Source organism: Strix aluco, chromosome 2 (genome assembly GCF_031877795.1).
Source record: "Strix aluco isolate bStrAlu1 chromosome 2, bStrAlu1.hap1, whole genome shotgun sequence".
NCBI classification, from domain to species: Eukaryota; Metazoa; Chordata; class Aves; order Strigiformes; family Strigidae; genus Strix; species Strix aluco.
The window spans coordinates 38,391,982-38,406,769 of record NC_133932.1 but is presented as its reverse complement, the minus strand read 5'-3'; the positions used below and the strand labels follow the sequence as shown (position 1 = coordinate 38,406,769).

Below are 14,788 nucleotides of genomic sequence, written 5' to 3'. Positions count from 1 at the left end.
TGGCTATTTCTTGGAATTATATAGGAGAGTTCAAAGGCACAACAGAAAGCAGCTTTCCACTCCATAATACCAGGAATGACTATTTGATTGGGGGTGGGGAAAAAAAAGGGAAAAAAGCGCTATTAAGCAATGTCACAATAATGTGTTTGATTTATTAAAAATAAGAACAATCCTTTTTATTCATACTTATTCTAACATTTTTACTTAAAAATCTGGCAGGGCAATTTAAAGGGCAGACTTGATTCTCAAGTGAAATAAGATATGATTTTTTTTTTAATTCTTTTTTTTAAAAGCAGCAATGTTCCTCCCCCTGCTATTGGACTCATTTATTTCTCTCTCCTTCTCAAACATGCACACTTTACTCTTTACCCTGGCTAATACTGTAGAGGCAGCAGCTCTGGGAAATGAACTAGCTTCGCCTGTGGCTCATACATCATTACAATTGTTAACCAAGTTCCACTATAAAAATCTTTATTACACAGGAGAACAGAGGCATGCAGGAACACAGCTTTATTTTCAGATACCAAGTTGAGTTTGTAGGGTGAGAAGTTAAAAGACTTTTTTATGCTCTCAGGTTGACGAAGGCTGCTGCTACACACTGCAACAACACACAGAAGACAGCTTCCTACTATCCATTCCTCCGCATATCAACCTGTAGGAGTAAGCTATCTTCTACTTCTGCCAGGGATTACAACCCATTGTGTTATGATGGTACCTCAGGTCCTGCAGCAGCCCAGGGCTCCAACATGTTACGCACTATGAGGAAGGCAGCAAGTGCAGCCACGTTGCTGCTGACACACGAGCTGATGGTGCTCAGGCCACTGGAATTGTGAAATTTCGCCCATTAGCAACACCAAACGTTGTCATGCATGCCTGCCTGCCATGGAGAAAGTTTCCAAACCTGAACAAAAATGCTCAGGTAGTATCACTAGCATTTGGTCACTTGCCAAGAAAAGGTTAACCTGAAGGCTCAAAGTGCAAATGAAAGTTAACTTTAGCTGGAACATGTAACACATGCCATCATTCGTAACTACAGCTGCAGAGTAATTTTCTGAACTCCTCCCCCCCCCCCCCCCCCCCCCAATTTATCTCAGCAGTCCAAATGCAAAAATCTGGCACTTTGGATCACGCGAAATGTTTGTGTTATTCTCTGAAGGACTCTGCATCCATGAAGTAATGAGAAGATTATTCTGTGACAGATAAAACTGAAGCACTGTGACTGCATCAGATGATATCTTGCTACAGCACTTCTCAGACCTTTGCAAAGTGTGACCAACTTTGGACTCCTGTGTTTTATTTGCAACCTGAGAGTCACCGAGAAGAAAAACGAATGAATTAAATAAAAATCTCTTTAGTCACAGAAAAGTATCAGTAGGACTGATGAATCATTTTCTGACACGCCTCACATTTCACTCTTACTCGTAGCAGACATCTACAAGACAGCACCGTGAATGAAAGCATAGGTTTTTCCATACCACACTTAAGCAGCATGGTAATATTGCCCTGCAGAACTTCCAAATTGGTATAGCATGCTCTGTCTTGAAAAGACGGTACAACTGTTAATTTCTTATGCCGCAAACACTGACAGTCAAGGTTTCTGTAACAAACAGGTATCATAATGGGATTTGGGAAGTAAAGTTTCCAATTAGGTAGAATAAATGAGAGAAAAAAAATCTTCCCTCAAGATTTTGCAAAGTCACAATTTTGAAAACAGATCTGAAGTCTGCAGTTGATACAGTCACTCTAGTATATTATTTTCTATGCCAAAACTATTGGCTGCCAAAGGCAATCTTCAAAATTTACCTTCTGCTGACCTGATGTATTTTTTTCTTCCCTAATACCACAATAAAATTTTCAAGGGGGGACACGCAGGACCCAAGCTTTCATACAATGGCTTATCAGGTAAGCCTTTTGTTCTTGTAGAAGCCCCAAATGGCTGATCTTCTCTGGTTTGAAGCTTCCTTTGGTAGCAAATTAAGAAACAGAAAGAGCCTGGGTGGGCAAGAAATTTCTCACATCTGGCCTTGATGTGAGCCTGCGCACAAGCCGCAGCACCACAGCAGGTCCAAGGCACCCTCTACAGACCACTCTTGCAGTCATATCCACAACCAAATGTCAAGGAATTATCTGAGAGACGGCCGTCAGAAGGATCCAAATACTTTTTCCCTGTCAAATGGCAAGAGCTGGCCTTTGATGCAAGAAGGCTTATGCTCCCTACCTCAAGGGGAGAGGCGACTCTCAGTCCTTGAGTTGTTGTCTGTTTTTCTTTAAAACAAAAATGCCAATGAGAAAAAGTAGTGCTATCAAGTAGTTTTAGATCCCTAGGAATGGATTCATTTGTGTCTTTAAGGAGGAGAAGCTTACCAAGTGTTACCGCAGCATTAATACCTTTTCTCTTTTAAAATAAAACTGGACTAGCAATGACTTTGAGACAAACATTTTCCCTAAACACATGCAGTCTAGCTTAAAAGCAGTTTTTGCTAGTAAGTAGGTACAAAAATAAACCAACCATAAAGCTAAATAAAATCAACTAATTTTAGTACTCACAAGCTGAGCAAAGAGGACAAAATCTACAAGTAATTTATTTTTCACAATTTCACATTATTAGTAAGCAGTGGTGAAGGGAAAAATAGGGTTGTAGAGTGCAATTACTGTCTTAACAGATTCTCTTCAAAAGAGTCTTATAATTATGACACATTAATTGTATTCAATGAATTGTAATTTTCACTTGAATAAGATTTTTCCTATCTAGCCTATTTTCCTCAAATTCCCTCTCTGCCATACGCCACAGGTTTCATCTATTCAAGGAGGACTCTTACAAAACCAAGCTCTAGAACATCTGTCCACCACCGCCCTCCCCATAAAATATTCTTAGAAATAAAAAGGCAGCGAGAACAGAAGGAGGAGAGACAGGCAAAAGGAAGAACGAAGGAACAACTGTGCTGGAGGAAAGAGAGGGGGGAAAAAGAGTATTATTTTATCAATCTTTGGCAAAAGAAGGAGCAAACGTTGACTCTGGCCCAAGGCTTTCTGAAGGCACAAGAGATGACTTTGCTATGTGACTGCCCTCAGATGAGGTCAGCCAAAAGCCCATCAGACAGCCACGCCTGGAGGAAGCCTGCTGAAAGGGCTGGGCACGTGGGCAGTAGCAGGTTCAGCGGCCAATCTTTTACCCCAAGAGGAAGTTTACGAAGCTCCTTAGCGAGGCTCTTGGGTGGTTCTGGACTGCTGCAGCCTTTGCTGCACAGAGCACAGCCTCTGCTGTAGCAAAACCAAAACATGTGGTTGATGCAGACATCCTCAAGCTACCTCAGGTGCTGCCAGCAGTAACTGAGCTCACTGCGTGTTGCAGAGCCACCCAGAAAAACACAGCAGATTGCTCGTGCGGAGGTCCCTGTTGTCACAACTAGACTGTTACTAACCCGAGTTAGCTGGTTTCTACTAGCTCGGTTCTTTAACGCCTCAATCCAATCGCATGGGTGGCTGCGATGTAGGCATATGCAGAGAAGAGGAGACAGATAGTCAGCTAACTTGCTATTTTAAAACTAAGGGAGCTCATGTGCAAAAAATTGCAAATAAAATCTATTTTAGTCCTGGGCTATTTCAAGTGCTTTGAAGGACACTGAACTAACAGATACAAATTCGAATGTAAAACTTCTGATTTTAACAGCAGTCTAGTATCTGTAGAACACGTACTGCATTTGCTTCACAAGTGCAGATCTACATAGCAAAACCAGGTTGAAAAGCAGCAAAATGTATGACAGTTCCATCAATGGCAGGAAAAAACACTTCCTTTTTCTGGCGCAGCTGAACGCTGCCTCTTTGACTTTGAAGATCTGATCTCAAGTCCTAATCTGAGCAGAAATAAGAGCAACAAGTTCCTTCACTTATTTACACAAATTATGATTACATGATTTTCCAGCCAGTAAGAAAAGGGAGAGAGCTATGTCTGATTTATACCGCAGATGCACATGTGCAGGGGTATGCTATTGTATAAGCTTTCTTTTTCAAATGTAGGTACACTTGACAATGACCAGATTAACATTTCAGGTCAGACTTGACTGACCTACAGCAAGTGACAAATTTTCAAAAATATTAAAACGTGGAGGCAATGTAATAGCTAATGTGTCCTCACAGACTCAAAGTTGTAAGTGCCCTTCACAAAAATAAAGACCCCTGCAGGGTGTAGTAGTTTTTAAATCTCTCTTGCCAGATACTATCCCTAGAGGTCACAGCCCTCTGGTTAGAGGAGGGGAAACAAAAAGGAAAACCCCAAGAAAAAAAAAAAAAAAAAAGACTCCTTCCTTAATAATCCCAAACATACAGGAACTCCACATGGGCTTCATTTTGTCCACTGGCTTGTTTTCCATCTCATTTCTACTCCAAATTCCAACTAATTTACTCCTTAATAATAGGCAAAACAGTCATTTGCTCACACTCTACTTTCCCCATCAAGGCAAAAGCATCAGTTAAATTTGGGAAGAGTAATTAAATGTGAGGAGCAGTAAAAAGTGTGAACCTGACATCTATTGCCACCACCCCTGTTCCTCACAACAGATCCTTTGTCCTGACTCACCAGGATCTGAATGCATGACTGCTGTGTTCAGCAACCCTGGATAACAAAGCTTCCACCACTTCTCTGAAGGAGAGAAAGTGCCATTAAAGGAGCAGTTAGTAGGTCTCTAATCCATCAGACCTGGGAGAGGAGCACATCCTGAGGAAAAGCCATGATTGAGCCTCTTCCACTCACTGTCACTCTGCACATAGCGCAGGCCACTGCAGCCCACTTGTAAGCACAGCAAGACAAAGCCTTGATACAAAACTCTGTGCTGTACTCAGGGCAACTGCATTGTAATTAATACTCATGGTTTGGGTTATTTTTACAGTACAGGCTCCACTACCTCCATCTATTCCCTTTTGTGAGGGCTAATTTTGTATAGAAGGAGGTGCCAGAATGCTCATTTGTAAAGACAGAGACCTTTCTGTCAACCCAAACCTGGTATGTTTGCATTGTCTTTGGTCAAAAATACATTACAGTCCACTGCATCACGGTACATTACTATACTAATCCTGTCTTATCTCTTTCAGGTCCTTGCCCTTTTTATTTTGCAGGCATCCAACAACAACTAAAATCTACCCAACTCATCATTTAACATTTGCATTTCAATAGTACTTCCATTAGAAGATCTGGAGGGATTTTGATGCTGACACCTCAAAATATTCCAATATACCACAGCACTGGTTTTTGCTCCTCAACCAGTCCTTTTTTTCAGCTTTCTTGAAGAGCTCAAAAATAAACACAAAAGACCCACATATTTATTATTTAAAAAAAAAAAAAAAAGGAAATAGAGAGAGCCTTGAGTTGGAGCTTGCTTTCTTGTATTTCAACCTGGAAGGATAACGTTTTCAAAACTTCTTGTATCTAGAAAGATGGTAAACCCCCTTTCAGCAAAATTAAGAAAACAGAATTTAGCTTCTTACGGACTAGCACAGCTCCAGAAATCAGGCCCTTATCAGCCAATATAGCAAGACTAGTGAAGTGACGAAATTACAAGAGCAGTTGAATCTTTCCTCACAATCTTCCCTTCCTTCCAACACTCAGGAAATAAGAGTTATCAACAATCAAGGAAGAATGGCTGCCTGTTCAGAACTTGCTAATGTGTGTGTTCATCACCTTCAAAATACCAAGCTATAAATTACAAGAGTCCATAACACACTTGAAGTGTTTAATATATACCCTTCTTTAATAGCTGGAAGAAATTGAAAGAAAGAAAACCTCCCACCAATTAAATGAAAATTGGAGTTTGTGTTTCACAGTGAAGGCCGTTAGACCCAACATGCACACTGACCTTAAAACTCCAGAGCAAGTTTACAGGACACGGTTTTGCTCACCCCCTGCACAGAACAAACTGCCATTGGGAAAAACAATAGACAAAACCTCTTCATGCACAGAATGAAAAATTGACACTGAAATTTCATAAAGGAGCCGTGGCATTCAGAGCGCAAGTCAGATCCTATTGTGGTTTCAATACCTGCTAATCAGACCACAGCTCAGCTCCCAGGAAGCCTGGCCTTGCTTTGCAACCAAGTTGCAGGAATAACTTTTACCTGGTCTCAGTAAAAACACAATTTGGACAAGCAGGACTACTGCTACCTCATACAGTGAAGACTAGCACAAGAGGCAAGATGAGGCAACAGTACTTTCTTTGCAAATATTTAATGCGAGTCCAGATGAACTTCAAGAAAGCTGTGAAGAACATGGGGTACTTTAAGAGTTTACTTTTCTACTGGTCAAAAGCTCACAGGAGAAGCAAAATTAATATGAAAAGAACTGCAGTGAAGATAGTGAAAAAACCTAAATGATCTTTGATTCAATTCCTCACAGTACTTATAATCTCAGGACAGGCAAAATAATAAAAGACAGAGCAAAGGAATTCTATCAGATTATTTAAAGAAATAAGAAGTAAGAACAGTGCACACAATTCATATTGGGCTCTTGCCACCTCTTATTTAAATCTGGAATCGGAAGAAGTGCACCTATACCAACAGGTGTAAAGCACATAATCCATCAGAAGTAGGACACATAATAATACAACCATGAAATAAGAGATAAATATATCACACTCTTCAATACAATAGACCTTCTTTTTCACCTTTCAGATAATTCTTATGTAGATATGCATGTGAATAAATGAGAGTTAATGTGAGTAAGGACAGCTGACACCGACCTGATAGCTAGTCTGTAGATCTGATACAATTTGGAAGGATACTGTATTATAAAACTGTAAATGATCAGCAACACTTTGGCTGAAAACACTTTGCAAAACTGGATTGACTGCACTGAAGTCTCCTCTCTTGAAAATAAAATAAATTTGACTTCACACAGCTGCTCTATTTTTATATCGTCAGAACAAGTATTTCAGAACTGCCTTTGTGAAACTCAGTTCTGTGCTGTGTTTATCTCCTATATGACAAATCAGAATTGGAACAAAAGCCAAACAGTATGCCTTAAATGACCTGAAAAAAAATTTCTTTCGTAGTAGCTTCCTTCCAAGAACGGAAATTAAAAAAGGAAAATTTCTAAAAATGCAATTGAGCAGTAAAGCAAGCTCAGTAGCGCTGAAGTCTTTCACAAATGCTTATTCCCCATACTGGCACAGTAGCTTTCAACACTTAGCGCGCACACACTTTCAAAGTTACCAGGCACCAACACTATTGTAACCATGACATTAAGTCTTGTGCCTCTTCTCACAGGCTGCTCTTTGGTCTTGGTCCACTGCGGCCTTGTTTGCATTTACCCATCCCCTCTCTGTGACACCATCTGGAGTAGCAGCTCTGCCGTCCACCATTTTGCTCCGACAGCACGGAAACGAAGCCATGCTGCTCTGCAGCTCTTCTTCATTGCCAGTATCCTTCTTCCTCCTTAGCAAAGTGTCAGGGCAGCATTACCCCCTGTGCGGGCTTGGCAGTCCTGCAAGAGGCCTGGGTGAGGAAGGGAGTTAGCTTGGGTGAGGGTCCCCTGCCAGAGGGGTACAAGAGTAAAGGAAGGTGTCCAAGCATCGCTTCACACTGCAGCTTCTAACTTGAGGCAAAGTCAGATAGGGAGGAGCATTTAAATCAATAAAAGACATCTCTCCTTTTCTACCTGATCATGGCCCACTCTGACTCCAGCAACTACTTGCCCAAGGAGCTTAACACAATCCCAACACTTGGCAGTATCAAGACACTTGCTTTTAGTATCAGCATTGTGAAGGATTCAAGCAGCGCTAGCCTGTAGCGGCTTTGCAGCTTTATACTATTCATTGCAAAGAAGAAAAACAAGTACATTTGTGATCTTTAAGTCTTCCAGTTTCAGGCAGGGAATGAGATAACAAATTCATCTCCATCAAAAGTAAAGAATAAATTTTAACTGCACTCTACTGAGTCACTACACACCAAGATCTGATTTTGGAAACACAAGCAAATTTATAACCTTACTTACAACCTCAGTGGGCCTACTCGTGAATAAAACTTCACATGTGCTAAACACCAGTGGCGGTTTTTTAAATAATTAACTTTGCAAGAACTCAGAACTAGTTCAAAATAGTAAAAGCTTTGCAACCAGATTCAGAGCTTTTTTTCAGATGGAAAAAAAAAAATCACTGAGGCAAGTTTATCTGAAACCTTACATCACTTGTAATACAAGTAATACTAGCTGTTAGGCGTAAGTGAAGCCTCCAGGTGCACCGAGGGCTGCACATTTCTCCCTCTTAGACCTCCAGCCACATTATGAAAAGCCTGTCATATTTTTCCTTCTCCATTTCTTCCAATTTCAGAATCCCCCTAGACATGTAAGGAGATGATATGCTTGATAGTCACTTTTTCTACCTAAAATTATTTTTTTCATTTAAGACATACTGAATTGGATTATTAGTCCAATCAAATCTGGTATCATGATTCTGGCAGAAACCAATATTGAATGTTCCCTGGAGTAATGAAGCACACACAACGCCACACTAATAGAAGTAGTCAAATATGCAGCACACAACACGAAGGAAAAATTATTTCATGGCCTCTTGTGGCTATTGGGCCACACCTTGATATATCAGACCTAGATAACTTTTTTTTAAAAAAAAACCTCCATTTATTGATCATAAAACAACGCCACCCTTTCTCAATACACACACTGAATCTACCTTTACACGTGTCAATTAGAGTGACGATGTGGCCAATCCTCTTACGTTCAAAGTGTAAAAAAGAAAGAGCTCACAAAAGTCCAAAAATGTAACAAGGGCTGAACACTCCCTGATGGCTAGGCATTTTGGCATTCATTGGCTTTTTATTACGTAGAGGAGCTAGAGCAGAAGAATAAGGATTTTTTTGTGTACTCTGGGAAGGTAAGGACCTAAACTCCCGAAGCAAACACGAAGTTCTGAGGGAAAGCCCCCAGGGCTTTCAGGAAATTAATCCCCACTCAGCTGACTAGTCATCCCCACCAGCAGCCCAGCACCGCTCCTCCTGGGATCTCATGACACAGATGAAAGAGCAACTACATTGCAAAAAAACTTCAGCAATGCTGGTGAAGGCAGATGGGGGAGATTGAGGGAAACAATATTCAAAACACACACTCTCTTTGTGTTATTAATGACTAAGACACGAATTCCCGAAAGAAGGGACTGGTTTTGCCTAGCCATCACTTAGTTTAACAGGAAGATTTCGAGTGATTCTCCCGGGGGCATCGGGAAGATCTATCAAAGCGCCCAATCACAATGCAAAGCAGCTTAAAAAAATATTAAAAGAACAAAAAAGCACCCTCTGACTTTAAAACCCAGTCATTTCGGCTGACGGAACCACTCGCTGACGAAACAGCCTGAATCCGGGCACCGGCCCCGCAGGGTTTCCCGGGCAGCCACCGGGCCGTGGCAGGGCAGCGCAGGGCAGGCTCCCGCAGGCGCTGCCGGCGCAGGCAGCCGCTGCCCGGCGACGCCGCCGGGGCTCCGGGCGGACTGGCGGGGTGTGTGTGTGGGGGGTGTGTGGGTTTGGGCCGGGGGGACGCGCCTCCCGCCCGACCCGCAGAAACTCGCTGCTGCTGCCGCCGCTCCCGGCAGAGTCTTTCGGCGGGGGGGGGGGGGGGGGGGGGGGGAGGCGCCAGCACATAGCACTGAGAGAAAGTTGCGTTTGGGCTGGGGGGCGGCGGCAGACTCCCGCCCCCCCCGAAGTTTCCCCCACCCCCCGAAGCCCGCAGCCCCCTCGTACCGCCTGCGGCGGGGTCCCGATCAGCATCTCCAGGTAGTAGCCGCGGCCGGAGTCCCCCTGAAGATTCTCCACCATGGCTAAAAAGTTGAGGGTGCCCCCGGGATCCGAGGCCAAGGCCAAGCCGTCCGCGCCACCGAGGGGCTCCTGCTGCCGGCTGCCGCTGCCCGGCCGCACCACCACTGGGGCGGGCGGCGACCCGCCGGGGGCGGCCGGGTGGGACACGCGGAGTGGGAGCGAGAAGAAAGCCCGGCTGAGCCCCGCCGTGCCGGCCAGGAGGAGCAGGAGGCCGGGAGCCGCCAGCGGCGTCCCCATCCCGGTGGGGGCCGGGGGTGCTTCCTAACGGCAACGGCTCCGGACGGAGGCAGCGGCCGCCTGGCTGCCAGGCTGGAGCAGCTGGGGAGGGGAGGAGGGGAGAGGAGGAGGAGGAGGAGGAGGAGGGGGAGGAGGAGGAGGAGGAAGAAGGGAGCGGCTTCCCCACGCCCCGGCTTCATCTCCCCCTCCCCCGAACCGAGCTCCTCCTCGCGTTTCTCCGGCACGGCCCCCGGGCAAGGGGGGCTCCGGCCGCTCCGGGACCATGCGGGAAAGTTGCTCCGGCCCGGAGCCCGTGGGAGAAACTTCCCGGCTCGGCCCGGCCCAGCCCGGAGCCCCGCCGAGGGAGCGTGGCGGCGCGCTGGGGAGAAAAGTTTCCGAAAGCCTTGAAAGGGAGAGCGGTGGGGCGGGCGAGGGGGGCTCCGTGTCGTCCCCCCATCCCCCCCCCCCCCCCTCCCCGGTGTGGCGGCGGCTCGACCCGCAGCGCCGGGGGGCGAGCGGGGCTCCGGCCGTCTCAGGACCCCGTGGGAGCAGAGACTGTGGCCGGGCAGGGGTGGAGAAGGAGGTGGGGATGCGGGTGCGTCTCCCGCACGCGTGTCCGTGGTGGTGGCGCGGGTGACAGTAGCCGCGTCTCGCAGTGGCGGTGTCTGGTGTGAGGAGCAGGCGTGTGTGTGTGTGCAAGTTCATCTGCTGTACTAATAAGAGCGAGGCATGAAAGACGTCTGCTTGTGAGAAAGTCTGCAAGGCTTTAAATGTCTTCATCATGCACGGAATTAATAACAGCAGTCAAGTGCGGCCTTTTGAAAGATGGGAATGCTTAGGACGGAATTAGTCTCCACACCTCTGGAGTAATGACAGTGCCAGATCGATCATTATTTGGAGCAGGTAGTCCAAAAGCCTTGAAAAATAACACTGGGCAAGTCTAGGCAGAGTCCCTTTGTGTTTGTTTCTGACCCTTTGCCCCCATTCTCTGTACTAGATAAAGTTAAAAAATACCCAGCCTAAGTCATGCATACTGTCAGTATCCCCTGACCAATTTGCTCTCCTGGGCGACCACCTGGTCTGTCCTTGCGTGTAAATCTGCTTCAAGCTGCGTGGACTGAGATCCCTCCCCTGCCATCGTAAACAGAAAGGGCTCCCTCCCTCCATTCCTTGGGAAGGAATAAGCAACCGCAAGATTTCCAAGTGTTTCACAGGTATTAAATGAAGTTTCACTAGGAGTTAGACACCAGTAGTGTTCATTCCCAGGAAGGCTGAGCAAACTGTTTGCTGGAAGGGAACTCAGGTGAGGCTGTTACTCATAGCTGTTGCCGGTTGCCTGCAGAGGATAAGCCTTAAAAAGAAAATTGGAGCCCACCTGCCCTTGCTGAAGGAAAAAAGGTGTTTTCACTTTTTTTCACTGATGTTTTCAGTACTCTGGCTCTCTGTCACTTAAAATCTGGAGTCCTTGCTCTCACTTCGTAGCTCCTCCTTTAGATCAGTTTGGTGCCTTGGGTGCAGTTGAGAGCTTTTCCCCGCATCCACAGCAGGACCTGGTCATGGTCCCTGTCCCTGCTGCCCACAGAGCTCTCTGCAGGAAGAGGAAAGCGCTGTAGGGTGCTTACCCTCACTTTGCCAAAGGTGGGAAGCCTGCAAGGCCTGGCTGAGGACTTGGGTAGAGGGCATAGATGAAGCTTGTGCTCAGGAGGTTATTTTACTTGTGGGAAACTACACATCTTAGTAAAAGGTGAAATTGTGCAAACTTCCCTCACTGCATGAAGCTTTCTATTTGCCTGACAGGTAGGAATGTGAAATATTGCAGTCCTGGTGTGTCTAGTCTCACCTGCTCTAGGCAGAGCTGGAAAATGCTGCTCTAGGCTGATGGCAGCTGAACACCTGAGGGAGTGGCATCCTGGCTCACACAAAGAGGTTATCTCCAGGGTGCTACAGTAATGGCTTTTTCTAAGGTAGCTGGGATAGTGACAGGTTACGCTGTAAGGCCTGTCTAGTTGGAACTGAAGCTGAAGGGGAATTAAAATGCTTAGGGCTCTTCACGGGTGAGCTGAGAACTGGAGAAATGCCCCCGCCCCTCTGAAAAAGGAAATGTGGAAAGTAATCAGGAGTATAATTGCATACCCCCTCGGAGTGGTAGGGATGTATTTATAACAGTCAGCAGCTATATACATTTTGTTTTAATTCTTTTACAGTACAGTAAGTCTTCCCCCTTGCCACTGTTGCTAAGATACGTTACCATACTTCTGGGTAAAGCAATCCCAGTCAAAAGAAGTGTATAGTTTTCGAAGTATAGAAAATATAGCATAGCCTTCAAGTCTTCAAGAGAAAACTTGTATTTTTTTACACTGTTTGTTAAAAGTTCTTCTTGTCCTGTTTTCCACAGACCTAGATAAGTCTTGTAGTAAATGCACATCAGACAGCTGATGCATATGAAATGGTGTATGCGTAACCTTTCTGTCCTCCCATCACATCATCACAGCAGGGCTCGTGTTCATGCAATAGCGTGTTGTGAGCTTTCTACCTTGTCTTGTCTGCTCCTTTATTTACCTAAGTATCTGATAAGGCTTAGACTGTGCCATGTGCAGGTGAGTAGTTCCAGTGCCTTTATGAACAATAGCAGGAATGGGCCTTAAAAGAGCAGTGTAAACAACTGCTTTTGAAAGAAAACATTATAAAGTCTTCCCAGAGAGCTGAATGTATCCAAAACGTTCCTCAGAGGGGAAATCATCTGTATGCAATGAATGCCACTACAGTCAATATGCGCATTTATTTCTTTGTGTATCACATACAGAAAATAAATGAAATGCTAGAAATAGACACAAGTTTAAGTGTCTGTACTCCTTCTTTTCTAGAATATTTGGAGAATCTTTTTTCCGTATTTTTGTTATTCCAAATATGTGTTCCTTGAGTAAATAATTAAAAAAACCCTTTAAATATCAGTCCCTGTAAAAAGGTCTTTTTAAAAAGTCATTTGTCCACATATAAATTTGCAGGTATATCTTGACTTTGATCCAACTCTGCATTAATTTAATTTGATGGTATTGTGGTGCTTTAAACTTTGAGCTGCTTGACAGTGAATTAACATATGTCTCTATAACATAATCTTCCACCAGTATTTACAGAATACAGCGCATCATAAAAATGCAACTGCTCTGTGTTATGGACAAGGTATATTAACTAAGTCAGAAGGACAGTTGCTATACACGGAGATGTTAAATCAGGACTGTTGAGAAAACAAGCAGGAATGGAGAAGGCGGCTGAAGATGCAGGGGAAGTGCTGGAGCTGATCCGAGCTGAGGAACTCTGGATGGCTAAAAAGAGATCCTCTCCTTCCAAAAGAGGAAGCTATTAGGGGACTGCTCAGACCGAAGCAGTTCTCTGCTGTGCATCTGAAGAAGTCAGGCTGACCTGTGCTATTGTTATGCAATTATAAGGGCAGATGGACACAAAATAAAGACTTCTGTTCTAAAATTGCTTTGTCTACTTTCTGTGTTCCTACTGTTAGCATAATCAATACTTCAGTTTTAAGAAGACTGATTGTTCTTTACTGCTAATTGCTCACTGGTACTGAAAGAAACCCAGCTGGACCTGCAGTGTACAAATGGTTAATTTGCAGAATGTCGTAGCCTTAGAAGAGGGGAGATTTTGTTCTTCCTGGACCTGATTGGGAAATGGTCCTCTCTGTCTGTGGTTGTCTTGCAATCAGCTTTTTCATGTTTTGGGCCTAATCCAGGGAAATGTTGCTGGTAAATGACAGAATAGTAAACAATCAAGTGGCAGCAGAGGCCAGAAGATTAGGCTCTGTTGCGTGTCTGCTAGGGCAGTATGTCTTCAAAGGCAACGAACAAACCAGCTGCCCCATGGGATGAGGGATGTGCCACCCAGGAGAGCTATTCTAGTGGTACTGCTAGGGCTCTAGTAACATCTCCTGTGCCAAAGTGAGGGCATGGACAGTTCTGGGACTTGTTCAAGGACTGAGTATATGCACTGTGTATAGAGCTCATCCAAAATGAGTGTTGGGGATATAGGTGCGAATGTTTAGTGTCCTTCATCTCTTTACTGTGGGTAGAGAATCTGTGGGTAGGGGTGTCTTCTTTGATCACTGTCTGTGTGGTTAGTTTTCTGAGTGATGATATATCCCTTTGGCTACAGTTGAACATGTAACGTGTTGAAGATCCAGCTGTTTTCTGTCAAAGTTCCATTAAAAAACAAGCAAAACACCATCCTTAGTTGCTGCTGAAGGCATGCATTCACTGGTGGAGCCTGGCTGAGCTGATGTCAAAAGTCATCCCAAGACTTTGTTTTGTGGTACAGGATGTCACCCAGTTGGGTGCTGAGGTCCTTTATTTTACATCTTCTTCCCTGGAGCAAGATCCTCCACCCCAGCAAGATTTCACAGGATGTGAGCTTCTCTCCATTTAGAGCATGAGGCCCTTTCTCCTGTAGAAATCTCCATGCCCCAAAATGTTTTCTTTCTCCCATGGGTCTTTCAAGACCACATATACAAACACCCTCTCTGTCCCACCTCATCCCTTTTTCTCTGACAAAGTGGTGTGTCACCAATCAAAGGGAAGAGATGCAAAACCAGGCTTGTCTACTGCTTGTCCCAGTGCTAGAGCAGAGGTGCTATGCAGAAGCCACCATCCCTCCATTGTGGAAAGGAGTAAGAGCAAATGAAATGGAGGCGGAAACACAGCTGCAGGTCCAAGTGCCTCATAGTAAGACTCGTTCAGGCCCCACAGACTCAAAG

The 14,788-nt window shown here is 44.8% G+C and overlaps 1 protein-coding gene across 1 annotated transcript in view; it reads right to left on the bottom strand.

The window, feature by feature from the left end:
• The window catches only part of BACE2 (beta-secretase 2), a 53,496-nt gene extending 43,424 nt beyond the window's left edge, over positions 1-10,072 (bottom strand). Inside the window, exon 1 of the mRNA XM_074814397.1 lies at positions 9,736-10,072. Within this exon, the coding sequence (XP_074670498.1) occupies positions 9,736-10,047 (312 nt within the window). The 5' untranslated portion in view covers positions 10,048-10,072. The remainder of the gene's footprint in view (positions 1-9,735) is intronic.
• Between the last annotated feature and the right edge of the window lie 4,716 nt (positions 10,073-14,788).